Here is a 15,391-nt window from a genome sequence, read left to right on the forward strand (position 1 = left end):
TTTTTTTTTTTTTGAGACGGAGTCCCGCTCTGCCGCCCAGGCTGGAGTGCAGTGGCCGGATCTCAGCTCACTGCAAGCCCCGCCTCCCGGGTTTATGCCATTCTCCTGCCTCAGCCTCCCAAGTAGCTGGGACTACAGGCGCCCACCACCTCGCCCAGCTAGTTTTTTGTATTTTTCAGTAGAGACGGGGTTTCCCCGTGTTAGCCAGGATGGTCTCGATCTCCTGACCTTGTGATCCGCCCGTCTCGGCCTCCCAAAGTGCTGGGATTACAGGCTTGAGCCACCACGCCCGGCCTCCACTCACTCTTATTGAGTACCAAGGGGTGCCAATACAGTAGTAAATCCTACAGACACAGTTCTGCCCTTATGAAGTCTACAGAAAATACCAGTAACTATGGGATAATATATACATCCACAGTTTTTCCCAGCAAGGGGGAAAAAATAACTAGAGGGGAAAAGGGCCTTTCAGTAATACAAAGTAATACACTCACATTTTATCTAATATAGAAAGCCTCTCAAGCCCAATAACCGTATCCCATTTCTCACTTTTTTTTCCCCGTAGCACTTATCATGTATCATATTTGTCATGTGTTATAAAATATGATATGTTTTACATGTTGATTTCTTGTGTGTCTCCCTTTTAGAATATCAGTCTCACGAGGGCAGGTGTTTTTGTTGTTGTTTTTGTTCGCTGTTGCTCCATTACAGTGCCCAGCGGCGGTATTCAGTAAAATCCATGGAGTGAAGAAGCTTCGTCCTAAATGTCTGCAGTGGGGGTGAGCTTGGGGTAATGGTTTCCATGCTCAATGATAATTGTTTGGGAAACAATGTAAAGTGGTGGCTTCGGAAGGCAGAGGGGCCCAGGATGGCTGGCCATGGATGCCAAGGCTGCTTGTAAAGAGAAGTCCATGTGCCATAGCCATGGAATCTCTGAACCTCCATGTTCAAGTTCTGTAACTTGGGCATGTGCCCTAACCTCTCTGAGCCTCAGTTCCTCCATCTGTAAATTTGGGATAATAGTGGCATCTAGACCAGGTGCAGTGGCTCACGTCTGTAATCCCAGCACTTTGGGAGGCTGAGGTGGGCAGATCACCTGAGATCAGGAGTTCAAGACCAGCCTGACCAACATGGAGAAACCCCGTTTCTACTAAAAATACAAAATTAGCTGGGCATGGTGGTGCACACCTGTAATCCCAGCTACTCGGGAGGCTGAAGCAGGAGAATCGCCTGAACCCGAGACGCAGAGATTGCGGTCAGCTGAGATTGCGCCATTGCACTTCAACCTAGGCAACAAGAGCAAGACTTCGTCTCAAAAAATAAAAAATAAATAAAAAAAATAGTGGCATCTACACCTCCCAGCGTTGTCATAAACATTGAGAGGCTGTGAACACAGAGCACTTGGAGTGATACCTGCATACAGCAGGTGTTGAATACATTTTTGGCTTTCAGATCCCTTGGGTGATGGCTGCAGGACTGACCCGTAGTCAGGGACTCTTCAGTTGAGGGGCAAGCAGCTGGCAGCTGTGGCAAAACTGCCCTCTCTACACACCTTGATGGGGTGGCCCGAGGAGGGCAGGAGGGACGGAGGCATAGGCCTGCCCTACGGCTACCGAGTGGTGTGTTGAAGATCCCTGAGATTCCTAGAGACAAGGCAGGTTCAGGAACTCCAGGAGCACCTCAGGCACAAGAGCGGTACAGGGCAGATGCTGAGTGGGTATAGGTTGGGGTCCTGAGGCTCCTAAGGGGAGCCTTTGCTGGGGTCCCCAGAGAAAAGACTCGCCTCCCCAAGGCTCAGACAGGGAAGGGGCTTGGGCTTAACTTGGACTAAGGGTTTGTGAGAACAGCCCAGAGGAATGCACAGAGGAGCTGAGATGGGCAGAGCTGTGGCACAGAGGCCACTTAGGGCCCCATTGGAACTAAATCCCAAAAGGGTCCCAAGGGAGGGCTTCACCAACTAGGAGGTGAGGAGGTGACAGATTCCAGGGTGCAGGCAGGGTTGGAGGGGCCTGGGTATGTCCCCGCATCCAAGTGCCTTTATAAACGGGACCCACAGAGAGCGTCACAGCCCGGCCAGGATCTGTTTGGAAGATGCCTGACTTGTCACCAGGAGTGAGGTAGAGTGCTCAGGAGATGTGTCCCCCAGAGACCCCCCAAGAAAAAATCCCAGGGCTGAGAAAGCACGAGAAGATCCCAAGCCAGCACATGACATGGGGAACCTGCTGGGATGTGGAGCCTGGTGCTCCTTCTTGGGAGGCTGACATGACTAAGTCGGGTCCACAGCCTCTTTCCTACACTCACCCGTTCCCTGGCCACACCCGCCCAGTGCAGCACCCATGTCACCTGGTGGTCCCTGTGGGCACTGCGTCGTGGCCGGTCCCGGGCAGAGAGGCCGTTGATCTTGCATTCATAGCAGGCTTCAGTCGAGAGCAGCTCCTCTTTGTCCGGGGCGTCCTGGGGTCCGGGGCTGAAGCCCAGGCCGAAGACACAGTGCCTGCAACAGGATGAGCAGAGTGGGGGATTTCAGAGGTAGGCTCCTGGGACCTCCCCAGCCACCTCGCTCCACCCGCATCCTCTTTTCTGAGTCATGCTGCAAATGCCCAAGCACACATATGCCTCTGAGCATGTGCTGGTGTGACTCCGTGTGCACGAGTGTGTGTGCACCACATAAGGGTGTGCATGTGAGTCCCCTGGTTCACCTGGGCATAGGTGTGAACACAGGAGTGAGAGGACAGGCACAGGCTGGGATGGATGAATGGACATTAGCATACCTGGGGCGTGTGCGTGTGCCAACCTGTGTGTTCACATGGGGAATATCTCATGTGGGCACATGTGTGCTTCCTCACCTGTGCAAACCAGGATGTAGCAATGGCACAGTGCCCCCAGGGATGCGGGCATGCATGAGCCTGAGTGCACACTTGGACATGCGTGCGCACACACACACGTGTGCATGCTGGGATCTGTAAATGCATGAGGGTGCCCACACATACTGGTAGGGGTGTGTGCCATGTGGACAACTGCATGTTAGTGGTGTGAGCCTGTGTGTGCACAAATACAGGTGCCACTGTACCTCTGTGTGTCCAGGACTCTGTGCATATGTGGGTAAATGCCTGCATGCACGGGCAGAAGAAGCTCTTCTGGTAAATTCTTGGCATGCACAAAGCCCCATGTCTGTGCGTGTGTGTGTGTGTGTGTGTGTGTGGTGGCATGCACATGCATGGATGCTTGCAGGGCATGGAGTCTGTTCGCCCCACTCCAGCCTCTCACCCTTGCCCAGCCCGGAAGAAGCCTTGAGGACAGCCACACAGGAAGCCACCGGGAGTGTTGGCACAGCTGTAGCTACAGGGGCCACGCCGTCCGGCGCACTCATCCACATCCTGGCAGCCCCCAAGGGTCTGATCAAAGTCAAAGCCAGAGGGGCAGACGCAGCGGAAGCCACCAAGAGTGTTGCGACAGGAGGCGCTCCCGCAGGTCGGGGGCGACAGGGCACACTCATTCTCATCTGTGGGAGGAAAGGAGGAGGAGAGGGAGGACACAGAGGTGGGGCAGGGCAGCCTTCTCACCCCCAGAGCCCTCCACCTGAAATGCTCTCTGTTCAGAGCCCAAGTCCAATGTCAAAGCCTCCAGCAACCTGGCAGTGAGCCCTGAGACTAGATCGGCCCCATAGCCCCGCTGCCCCAAACCCTGTGGTTCTCCTTCACTGCATCTCTCAACACTTCCCCTAAACCCCAAAGTGTAGGATGATCTAGAACAAGCTTTCTCACCCTCAGTGCTATGGACATTTGGGGCCGGATCTTTCTCTAGGGAGGAGCCGTCCTTGCACTGTGGGACGATGAGCAGTACCCCTGGCCTCCACCCGCTTGATGCCAGGAAAATCCATTTGCCTCCAATTGTCTGTTTAGAGCTGGGAGTTTCACTCTGTTGCTCAGGCTGGAGTGCAGTGGTGCAACCATAGTGCACTGTAGCCTTGACCTCCTGGGCTCAAGGGATCCTCCTGCCTCAGCCTCCCAAGTAGCTGGGACTACAGGTGTGCACCAATATGCCTGACTAATCTTTTAACTTTTTGTAGAGATGGGGGTCTTTCTATGTTGCCTAGGCTGGTCTTGAACTCCTGGCCTCAAACGATCCTCCTACCTCAATATCCCACAAGAGTGAACTACCACGCTGGATCCCAGTTGTGATGATCAAAAATGTCTCCCAGACACTTCAAAATGTACTATAGGGGATGAAATGGTCCTCTGTTGAGAACCTAGTTAGGGGTCTAATTTATTCCTGTTTCCTTTGCTGGACTGAACAACTCAAGGCAGAAATGGTTTTTCAGCTCACTTCTGCATCTGAGCTCAGGGCCTAGTGAAAGGCAGGTCCTTGGCAAACAGCTGGGGAAAGAATGAATGAGTCAGTACAGAGAGGAGGAGACAAGTTGAGGAAGAGTTGCCAGCAAAGGCCAATGGTCTGTGGGATCCCCAAGATCCCCAGCAGACAAGCACCTTGCCTCGGGGGGCAGGGTCATGTGGTATGGGAAGCCTGAGAACTTAGCTAAAGACCCACCATGAGAGACAAAAGGAGAGGGCAGAGAAGGCAGTGCCTGTGAGGCAGTGGGAGAGCAGGGACAGCCACATCACCAAGGCCACAGGAGAGTGTGTCCAGGAGGGGCAGACTGTGGTGCCCAGAGTAGTGGAGGTAGAGGATGGAGGCCAAGGAGAGGTCTCAAGAGAGAGCAAGCGGGCCCGAAAATGGTAGAGGGTGAAAGCTGCACTGTAGTGGAGGAATGAAAAGAGCAGTGAAACGGGCTGCCAGGAGGTCCTGGAGCAGCCAGAAGAAGGGGGAAGGTTGCAGGGCAGAAGGCTAGCTCCCCAAATAAAGGGCCTCTGCAACAGCTATGACAATGATATAGCATTCACACCTCCATCGCCCCTTGCAGCATCCATAGCAGACATCAGTAATCACACTCATGGCAGACATCACTAATCAATCACAGCACTCTTTCCCTGTGATCACAGAATTGCAGACTTCAGGTCTCAGAATCTTTCTCAACTGAGTCCTCCAGGCCACCATGCCCTAAGGAATGAACTCAGACACTTTTCCATGCTTATTCTGCTGCACCTTGACTCCCCAGCAGTGGGGAACTCACTACCTTCTGGGCTAGCCTGTTCAATCTTTATATAATTGAGCTTGTCACAACATCTTGCAGGGTAGTGTCTGTTAGTCGCCTGCTCTGAGCAGATTCTGGTGGGGGCCCCAGCTTCTTCCCAGCCCCTTCCACTCACCCACACACTGGGCCCACTGGGAGTGCTGGGTGAAACCCTGGGGGCAGCCGCAGCGGTAGCCCCCTAGCTGGTTCTGACAGCCGTGCTGGCAGCGGTGGGGTCCATCACATTCATTCACATCTGAGACAGAGAGAGGGAGAGAGGGTTTCCAGACGGCTCTCAGGACCAACACCCCCAAACACTAGACCCCAGCCAAAGCTGGGCTGTACCTTCACAGCCATGGCCTGAGCTGTCCAGGGTGAAGCCTTGGTGGCATTCACAGCGGAAGCTGCCCGGGGTGTTGTGGCAGTGCCCACGGGCACCACACGGGCCAGGCTGGGCTGAGCACTCATCATTGTCTGCAGAAGAGAGAGATCGGGCAGGGTTGCTTGCTGGTTAAGGAACTTGTGTCAGGTGACACAATGCCAGTCCCACCACTGTGTGGCTTCAGGCAAGTTGCTCACCCTCTCTGTGCCTATTTCCCACGCTGTGAAATGAGATCTGTAACAGTTCCTGACTCACAGAATAGACGCCAATCTTTGAGATCCTGCACATAAAGAATCTCATCTCCACCGCCTTGAAGCTGTGTGTCCTTGGGCAACTTACCTACCTTCTCTGTGCCTCGATGTCCTCAGCTGTAACATGGAGATGATAATGTCTACCTCACTGCATTTTTGTGTGTGTGCGAGAGAGAATTAAATTAACCTAATCTTGTAAAAGACTTAGGGCAGTGCCTGGTAAAAGAGTAAAAGATAAACAAAGCCTCTTTTCCTTCTCCCATGGAAAAATGACATTGGGTTGCCTGTTGAGTTTTGTTCTCATGGAAACCTGACAATAATGTGAGGTCAGCTGGTGCCATGGACTGAATGTTTGTATCTCTCCAAAATCCTATGTTGAAGCCCCAACCCCCAGTGGGATGGTATTTGGAGATTAGGTCTTGGGGAGGTGATCAGGGTTAGAGAAGGTCATCAGGGTAGGGCTTTTATGATGAGAATAGTGCCCTTATAAGAAGAGACACCAGAAAGCTTGCTCTGTCTCTGCCAAGTGAGGATACAGCAAGAAGGCGGCTGTCTGCAAACCAAGAAGAGAGCCCTCACAGAACCAACCAGGCTGCCACCTTGATCTTGAACTGCCCGGCCTCCAGAATTGAAAAAAAATAAATCTCTGTAGTTTAAGCCACCCAGTGTATGGGTTGTCCGTCTCTCTCTCTCTCTCTCTCTCTCTCTGTGTGTGTGTGTGTGTGTGTGTAAGCTATTGTTTTACACTGAATAGTCTGTGAACATCTTTCTATGTCTTTAAATAGTCTTATTATTCTTGGGGGCTGGTTACAGTGGCTCATGCCTGTAATCCCAGTACTTTGGGAGGCCTAGGGAGCGGATCACCTGAAGTCAGGAGTTCAAGACCAGCCTGGCCAACGTGGTGAAACCCCATCTCTACTAAAAATACACAAAAAATTTAGCCAGGTGTGGTGGTACATGCCTGTAGTCTCAGCTACTAGGGAGGCTGAGGCAGGAGAATCGCTTGAACCTGGGAGGTGGAGGTTGCGATGAGCTGAGATTGTGCCACTGAACTCCAGTCTGGGCGACTGACAGAGAGAGATTTCATCTCGAATATATATATACACACACATATATATTTTTTCTTACTATTCTTATTTGCATAATTTTAAATGGCCACCACATCTTCACTTGGTGTGCATTTGCTCTGCTTCATTTAACCAACTGTTAATTTTCTTTTTTTTTAGATAGGATCTCATTCTGTCTCCTGGGCTGGAGTGAAGGGGCACAATCTCAGCTCACTGCAACCTCCACCTCCCAGGCTCCAGTGATCCTCCCACCTCAGCCTCCTGGGTAGCTAGGACTACAGGTGCACAAGACTATGCCTGGCTAATTTTTGTATTTCTCGTGGGGACTACATTGTCCACTATGTGCCCCAGGCTGGTCTCAAACTCCTGGGCTCAAGAGATCCTCCCGCCTCAGCCTCCCAAAGTGCTGGGATTACAGGTGCAAACCACTGCACCCAGCCCAGTTTTTGGATTTGATTTTGCTAAATCCTACACTTGCAGTCTATGGTATTTTGTTATGGCAACCTGAGCTGACTAAAATGGCCAGGTTGCTATGATGGTAGGAGGGCATTGGTACAATGGCCAGAGAGCATTGCTACAAAGGTAGGAGCCCATGACTGGTATATTGCATTTGAACTGGGATTTTGGGGAATGAACAACAAATTCCTGGTGGAAAACCTTGCTTTTGGCTTCCTTGAGTACAGAGATTCTTGACTCCAAGCATATATCTGTGGAGATGTAGAGTCTCTCTCGGGGCCAGGCACAGGGGCTCATGCATGTAATCCCAACATTTTGGGAGGCCAAGGTGGGCGGATCACCTCAGGCTGGGAGTTCGAGACCAGCCTGGCCAACATAGTGAAACTCCGTCTCTACTAAAAATACAAAAATTAGCTGGATGTAGTGCTGCATGCCTGTAATCCCAGCTACTCAGGAGGCTGAGGTGGGAGAATTGTTTGAACACAGGAGGCGGAGGTCGCAGTGAGCCACGATCACACCACTGCACTCCAGCCTGGGTGACAGAGTAAGACTCTGTCTCAAAAAAACAGAAACAAACAAACAAAAATTGAATATCTCTTGGGAACAACAGACATGGGAACATGAAGCTTCTAAGTAGGAGTGGCTCCTGCAGCTGCCTGAGCTGTCACTTGAGGGGCCACAGAGAATAGGTCTACACTCTGGCCAGAAAGAAATGTCTGGCACAGCCAGACACTGTGGCTCATGCCTGCAATCCCAGTACTTTGGAAGGCTGAGGTGAGCAGATTGCTTGAGCCCAGGAGTTTAAGACCAGCCCGGGCAACATGGCAAAACCCTGTCTCTACAAAAAATACAAAAATTCGCCGGGCATGGTGGTGCACACCTATAGTCCTAGCTACTTGGGAGGCTGAGGCAGGAGGATCGCTTGAACCTGGGAGGTGAGATTGCAGTGAGCTGAGATTGCACCATTGCAATCTCCAGCCTGGGCAACAGAGCAAGACTCCATCTCAAAAATTAAAAACAGAAATGTCTGCCACCACCCACAATTTCTTTCCCTTACATCTAGCAAAGCAAACCAAGCGTCAGGCTGGCCTACTGTGGTCATGTAGTTTGCTCTTCTATTAATAGTTTAGTCATCAGCAAATGGGAACACCCTGGGACAAAATCCAAGCCATTGTCTGTTGTATCAATAAAGTTTTATTGGCACACAGACACGGTCTTTCATTTATGTATCTCTCCGGTTGCTTTGATGCTACCACGGCAGAGTCCAATCATAGTGACAGAGACCATCTCAATTATAAAGCTGAAAATATTTACTTCTCTTGAGCCCTTTACAGAAAAGGTTTGTTGACTTTTTTTTTTTTTTTTTTTTTGAGGTGGAGTCTCGCTCTGTCGCCCAGGCTGGAGTGCAGTGGCCGGATCTCAGCTCACTGCAAGCTCCGCATCCCAGGTTCACGCCATTCTCCTGCCTCAGCCTCCCGAGTAGCTGGGACTACAGGCGCCCACCACCACTTCCGGCTAATTTTTTGTATTTTTTAATAGAGATGGGGTTTCACGGTGTTAGCCAGGATGGTTTCGATCTCCTGACCTTGTGATCTGCCCGTCTCGGCCTCCCAAAGTGCTAGGATTACAGGCTTGAGCCACCGCACCTGGCCAGGTTTGTTGACTTTTGATCAAGTTGAGCCTCACACCACTACCTGCCTGGCTGAGAATTTAAACTCTTTTCTAGTGAGAGTCATGTGTGAGCTTGCTCCATGGATGGTACCCATGTGATGCATGGCCCTGGTCCATGCAGCTGCTCACACATCCAGTGAAAACTTTACTGTTTTTTTTGTTTGTTTGTTTGTTTTTAATAGAGATGGGATCTCACTATGTTGCCCAGGCTGGTCTCAAACTCCTGAGCTGAAGCAATCCTCCTGCCTCAGCCTCCCAAAATGCTGGGATCACAGGTGTGAGCTGAAAACTTTACTGTTGCAGAAAAAGTGAAATGCATCTTGTTTCAAGAGTCTTTGTTCAAATGTTCTCTCTCTCTCTTTCTCTCCCTCTCTTTTTTTTTTTTTTTTCGAGAAAGAGTCTTGCTCTGTCTCCTAGGTTGGACTGCAGTGGCATGAACATTGCTCACTGCAGCCTCAACTTCCTGGGTTCAAGAGATCCTCCCACCTCAACCTCCTGAGTAGCTAAGACTACAGTCAGGTGTCACCACCTCTAGCTAATTTTGTATTTTTTGTAGAGATGGAGTCTTGCCATGTTGCCTGGGCTGGTCTCGAACTCCTGGCCCTAAGCCATTCTCCCAAAGTGCTGGGATTACAGGTATGAGCCACAATGCCCAGCCAAATGTTCTCTTTTGGTGACACTTCACCTGATCCCTCTCTTAAAACTGAAGCCCTGGCCGGGCGTGGTGGCTCAAGCCTGTAATACCAGCACTTTGGGAGGCCGAGACGGGCGGATCATGAGGTCAGAAGATTGAGACCATCCTGGCTAACACGGTGAAACCCCATCTCTACTAAAAAATACAAAAAACTAGCCGGGCGAGGTGGCGGGCGCCTGTAGTCCCAGCTACTTGGGAGGCTGAGGCAGGAGAATGGCATAAACCCGGGAGGCGGAGCTTGCAGTGAGCTGAGATCCGGCCACTGCACTCCAGCCTGGGCGACAGAGCGAGACTCTGTTTCAAAAACAAAAAACAAAAACAAAACACAACCGAAGCCCTCTCTGGAGGCTGAGGTGGGAGGATCACTTGACACCAGGAGTTTGAGGCTTCAGTGTGCTATGATCACATTTGTGAATAGCCACTGTACTCAAGCCCGGGCAACAGAGTCGTGAAGAGACTCCATCTCTAAGAAACACAAAACAAAAACAAAAACAAAATCCAGGTGTGGTGAGCCTGTAGTCCCAAGTACTAGGGAAGCTGCAGTGGGAGGATTGCTTGAGCCCAGGAATTTGAGGTTTCAGTGCACTGTGATCATATCACGTATTCCAGCTTGGGTGACAGAGCAAGACTCCATTTCTATAACAAACAAACGAACAACACAACACAACCAAAACCCAACAACAACAAATCTCTCCCTGCCTCCCAAAACAACCCTGTTGTCCTCTCCTTCTTTCCTGAACTCCTGCTTTTATTTTTTCTTTCTTTCATGACGCACATCACCTTTGAGCACACTATTCTGTTAATTTTTTGTTTGTTTGTTTGTTTTTGAGACAGAGTCTTGCTGTGTCCCCCAGGCTGGAGTGCAGTGGCACAATCTTGACTCACTGCAACCTCCACCTCCCAGGTTCAAGTGATTCTCTTGCCTCAGCCTCCTGAGTAGTTGGGATTACAGGCGCCACCACCACGCCCAGCTAATTTTTGTATTTTTAGTAGAGACAGGGTTTTGTCATGTTGGCCAGGCTGGTCTCGAATTTCTGGCCTCAAGTGATCTGCCAGCCTCAGCCTCCCAAAGTGATGGGGTTACAGGCATGAGCTACCACCCCCAGCCACACCATTCTGTTAGTTTCTTGTTATGTCTGCTTCTAGTCTGATTCTGTGCCAGAAGGAAAGTTCCATGACGAAAGAGTCTTGCCTCTTATGTTTGTTGCTGTACTCCCAGGGTCTATAACAGGGCCCGACAAACCATTTCTGTTTCTGTAATAGGCTCTGTCCCAAGACTCTTCTCTGCCAATATAGTGCAAAAGCAGCCACAGGTGATTGTAAGCAAGTGGGCTTGGTTGTGTGTCAATAAAACTTTATTAACAAAAGCAAGCAGGGGGCCGCGCTTGGCTGGCAGGCTGGAGTTTGCCACCCTTTGGTCTGGAGCACTGCCTGGTACACAGTAGGTGCTGTCTGGGCAGATTAGTTGGAGCATGAATGGCGCCACCCTTGACTAGGCTCTGCCTTTGGGGAAGATTGGGTTCCCTGGGAGCCACAAGACACTAAGAAACAATGATGGTAGCAGATGCTCTTGTGACTTTAGCTGTGGAACTGATTTCCTCTTGGGACTATGTGAGACCTGGGATTTCAGGAGCGCTCTGGGGAGGTTCTGGGAGGGAGACCCAGCAGGCACTTGTCAGGGGGAAGGCAAGGTGCCATGAACCAAGGCCAGAGGGCCTCTCTGCTTCCAAAGGAGAGGAAGGAGGTTCTAGATGCCTCCAGGAAGCAAGCACTGAGGAAGTAAAGACTTTGTTCTGATCACCCCCACGTTCCCAATGTCCAGTACATGTTGGGTGCTTTTTTTTTTTTTTTTTTTGAGACAGAGTTTCGCTCTTGTTGCCCAGGCTGTAGTGCAGTGGTGTGATCTTGGCTCACCACAACCTCTGCCTCCTGGGTTCAAGTGATTCTCCTGCCTCAGCCTCTCTAGTAGGTGGGATTACAGGCACCTGCCACCATTCCAGGCTATTTTTTTTTTGTATTTTTAGTAGAGACGGGGTTTCACCATATTGGCCACGCTGGTCTTGAACTCCTGACCTCACGTGATCCACCCACCTCGGCTTTCCAAAGTGCTGGGATTACAGGCAAGAGCCACTGTGCCCGGCCAACTTGATATTTTCTTGGTGAGCAAAATAACTAAGGCTGGGGTTGTGCATCACCTCCCGGTGAGGGGCAAGGGTCACTCACCGAAACAGGCCTGGTGGCGCTGGGTGAAGCCGGGTGGACAGCGGCAGGAGAAGGCGCCCACCGTGTTGACACAGAGGAACTGACAGTTGTGCTGCCGGGAGGTGCATTCGTCCAGGTCTGCAGCACAGATAGTCCAGCAGGCTCAGGGCAGGGCCCAGTCGGGGGTTAGGGGCTTCTCAGGGGCTGCCCTTGCCACCTCCAGGCAGAGGGATGACAAGAGAAAGATCCCGGAGATGGTGCTTGACTCCATGCAGATGGGAGGGGGTGAGATTGCAGGGGACAGGAGCAGGACCCTAGAGCGCATGCAGTGGCGGGAGTGGGGGAGAGTTGAAAGGACATCACCTTTGCAGGTCCTGCCATCCTCCTCCAGCAGGTAGCCTCGGGGACAGCTGCATAGGAAGCTGCCCTTCGTGTTTTTGCAGAGGAAGGTACACGGCTTGGGGACCTGGCTGCACTCGTCCACATCTAGGAAAGGACAGTGGGGTGTGGTGGGGCGGGGTTAGACAGACATTCCCTGGGGGTGTTCAGGGACTGGGGTCTCCACCCAGACCTGGACCATCCGGAATCTGTGGACTTACATAGGAATTAACACTTTTTCTGCAAAAAGCCAGATGGTAAACACATTTGGTTTTGCAGGCCACATCGTCTCGGACACAACTACTCCATGTGGCCTTTGTACCAGCAAAGCAGCCACTGAGGGTAAGCAGACAAATGTGTATGGCTGTGTGCTAATAAAACTTTATTGACAAGAACAATTGGAGGGCCAGATTTGACCCTCAGGCTGGGGTTTGCCTCCTGCTGACTTAGAGGTACACTTGCTACAAAACGTAACTGAAAAATCTCAGGATGTGCAAAATAAAAGAAACAACAGCAGGAAAGTGGCCCAAATGGGATGGGGGTGGGAGAAGGAAAGGATGCTCCCTCCCTCCCTTCCCTCCTTCCTTCCTCTCTTTCTTTCTTGAGACGGACTCTTGCTGCATCACCCAGGCTGGAATGCAATGGTGCAATCTCGGCTCACTGCAACCTCCGCGTCCCATGTTCAAACAATTCTCCTGCCTCAGCCTCCCAAGCAGCTGGCATTACCGGCACATACTACCACACCTGGCTAATTTTTTTCTTTTTCTTTCTTTTTTTTAGTAGAGATGGTTTCACAATGTTGGTCAGGCTGGTCTCAAATTCCTGGCCTCAAGTGATCCTCCTGCCTCAGCCTCCCAAAATGTGCTGGGATTACAGGCATGAGCCACCTCACCTGGCGTTCTTTCCCTTCCTTCCTCTCTTTTCTTTCTTTCTTTTTTCTTTTCTTTCTTTCTCTCTTTTTTCTTTCTCCTTTTTCTTTCTTTCTCTCTTTTTTCTTTCTCCTTTTTCTTTCTTTCTTCCTTTCTTTCTTCCTTCCTTCCTTTCTTTTCTTTCTTTCTTCTTTTCTTCCTTTCTTCCTTTCTCTTTCTTGACAGAGTCTCACTCTGTGGCCCAGGCTACCGTGCAGTGGCATGATCTCAGCTCACTACAACCTCTACTTCCCGGGTTCAAACGATTCCCCTGCCTCAGCCTCCCAAGTAGCTGGGATTATAGGCGTGCAGAAGCACGTGCAGCTAATTTTTGTATTTTTAGTACAGATGGGGTTTCACTATCTTGGCCAGGCTGGTCTTGAAATACTGGCTTCAAATGATGTGCGCACCTTGACCTCCCAAAGTGCTGGGATTATAAGCATGAGCTACCATGTGTGGCCGGTTTTTTTGTTGTTGTTGTTGTTTTTTTTTTTTTGAGACAGAGTCTTGCTGTGTCGCCCAGGCTGGAGAGCACTGGCATGATCTCAGCTCACTGCAACCTCCACCCCTCCAGGTTTAAACAATTCTCTGCCTCAGCCTCCGAAGTAGCTGGGATTATGGGTTTACTGGCGCGTGCCACCACGCCTGGCCAATTTTTTTGCATTTTCAGTACAGACGGAGTTTCACCATCTTGGCCAGGCTGGTCTTGAACTCCTGACCTCGTGATCCACCCGCCTCGGCCTCCCAAAGTGCTGGGATCACAAGCCAACACGCCCAGCCTTCTTTTTCATTTTTTAAGAGACAGGGTCTCACTCTGTCACCCAGGTTGGACTGCAGTGGCGCAATCACAGCTCACGGAAGCCTCAGACTCCTGAGCTCAAGCAGCCTCCCCAAGTAGCTGGGGCTACAGGCGCATGTTGGACTACAGGCCACCATTCCTGGCTAATTTTTTTTAGTGATGGGATCTTGCTATGTTGCCCGGGCTGGTCTGAAACTCCTGGCCTCAAGTGATCCTCCCACCTCGATCTCCCAAAATACTGGGATTACAGTGGCAGGCCATCGCACCTGGCCCTCAGTTGTCTGTATGGTTCGGGCACCACTTTGTAAATGAAACCCTAACATTGCAAACTGCAAAGTCTCAGGGAAGTTGTGGTCAGGGGCTGCGCAGGAGGTGGCCGGGCTGGGCCAAGGGTGCAGGTGCAGAGGGCTGGGCTCACCCAGGCAGGTGGTAGCAGTAGCATCTGGTGTGTACCCGGCCTGACAGTGGCAGCGGAAGGAGCCGAGGCTGTTGATGCACTCTCCATGGGCACACAGGTGAGCAAGCATACGGCATTCATCTACATCTGGGGAAAAGCAGGGCGCAAATGGGGCTGGCTGGCCGCCTTGGGCCATCGAGGCATGTCTCCTTCTCTCTGGCCGCAGCCATCTCCTTGGAGCAAAGTCCAGCCTGCCTTCCACACCCGCCACTGCACCCCAGCTCACGTGGACCCCATCCTCAGGCTGCGGATGACACCTGAGCCCGCAGGACAAGCCCATGAAGCTTCCCAGGGAGGGGGACACACACCCACCTCCCCCGGCCTCAACAGCGACACCTCCTCAGTGCACCGACATGCACAACAGAGACACAGTGCATGCAACATGACACAACAACCACACACCCGACGCTCCTGCAGAAACACGGGAACATACACCCACACTCAGGGACTCCTGCATCTCCCCGCAGACACACCCCCAGAAAGCCATTTCCTCCCCAGTCCTATTGATGTCACTGCTGGTCACACAGATAACCCATCTCACTCTCAGTGACACACTCAGTGAGACACGCTGATGTCCCCCCACTGGCTCACGCGCACTCACACACCTGCCCTTGTACACTCACCCAAGCCCACAACACACAGGCCGCCTCCCAAAGTGCTGGGATTACAAGCATGAGCCACTGTGCCCGGCCTATTTTGTTTTTGTTTTTGGAGACAAAGTCTCGCTCTGTCGCCCAGGCTGGAGTGCGGTAGCACTATCTTAGCTCATTGCAGCCCCAAATTCCTGGGCTTAAGCTTAAGCAATCCTCCAGCTTCAGCCTCCCAAAGTGCTGGGATGACAGGTATGCCACTGGGAGGCAGAGGTTGCAGTGAGCTGAGATTGCACCACCGTACTCCAGCCTGGGTAACAAAGCAAGACTCTGTCTCAGAACACACACACACACACACACACACACACTGACTCACACACACACACACACTCACTGACTCACACACAC

The 15,391-nt window shown here is 51.5% G+C and overlaps 1 protein-coding gene across 1 annotated transcript in view; it reads right to left on the minus strand.

The window, feature by feature from the left end:
- Positions 1-14,472, minus strand: part of LOC112616998 (fibrillin-3-like) — a 19,200-nt gene extending 4,728 nt beyond the window's left edge. The window contains exons 1-7 of the mRNA XM_025373728.1: positions 14,355-14,472; positions 12,215-12,337; positions 11,873-11,989; positions 5,474-5,602; positions 5,265-5,384; positions 3,265-3,499; positions 2,341-2,491 (exon numbers count right to left, since the gene is read on the minus strand). Coding sequence (XP_025229513.1) covers positions 2,341-2,491; positions 3,265-3,499; positions 5,265-5,384; positions 5,474-5,602; positions 11,873-11,989; positions 12,215-12,337; positions 14,355-14,463 — 984 coding nt within the window. The 5' untranslated portion in view covers positions 14,464-14,472. The remainder of the gene's footprint in view (positions 1-2,340; positions 2,492-3,264; positions 3,500-5,264; positions 5,385-5,473; positions 5,603-11,872; positions 11,990-12,214; positions 12,338-14,354) is intronic.
- Between the last annotated feature and the right edge of the window lie 919 nt (positions 14,473-15,391).

This window comes from Theropithecus gelada, unplaced genomic scaffold (assembly GCF_003255815.1).
Source record: "Theropithecus gelada isolate Dixy unplaced genomic scaffold, Tgel_1.0 HiC_scaffold_15778, whole genome shotgun sequence".
Classification (NCBI taxonomy): Eukaryota; Metazoa; Chordata; class Mammalia; order Primates; family Cercopithecidae; genus Theropithecus; species Theropithecus gelada.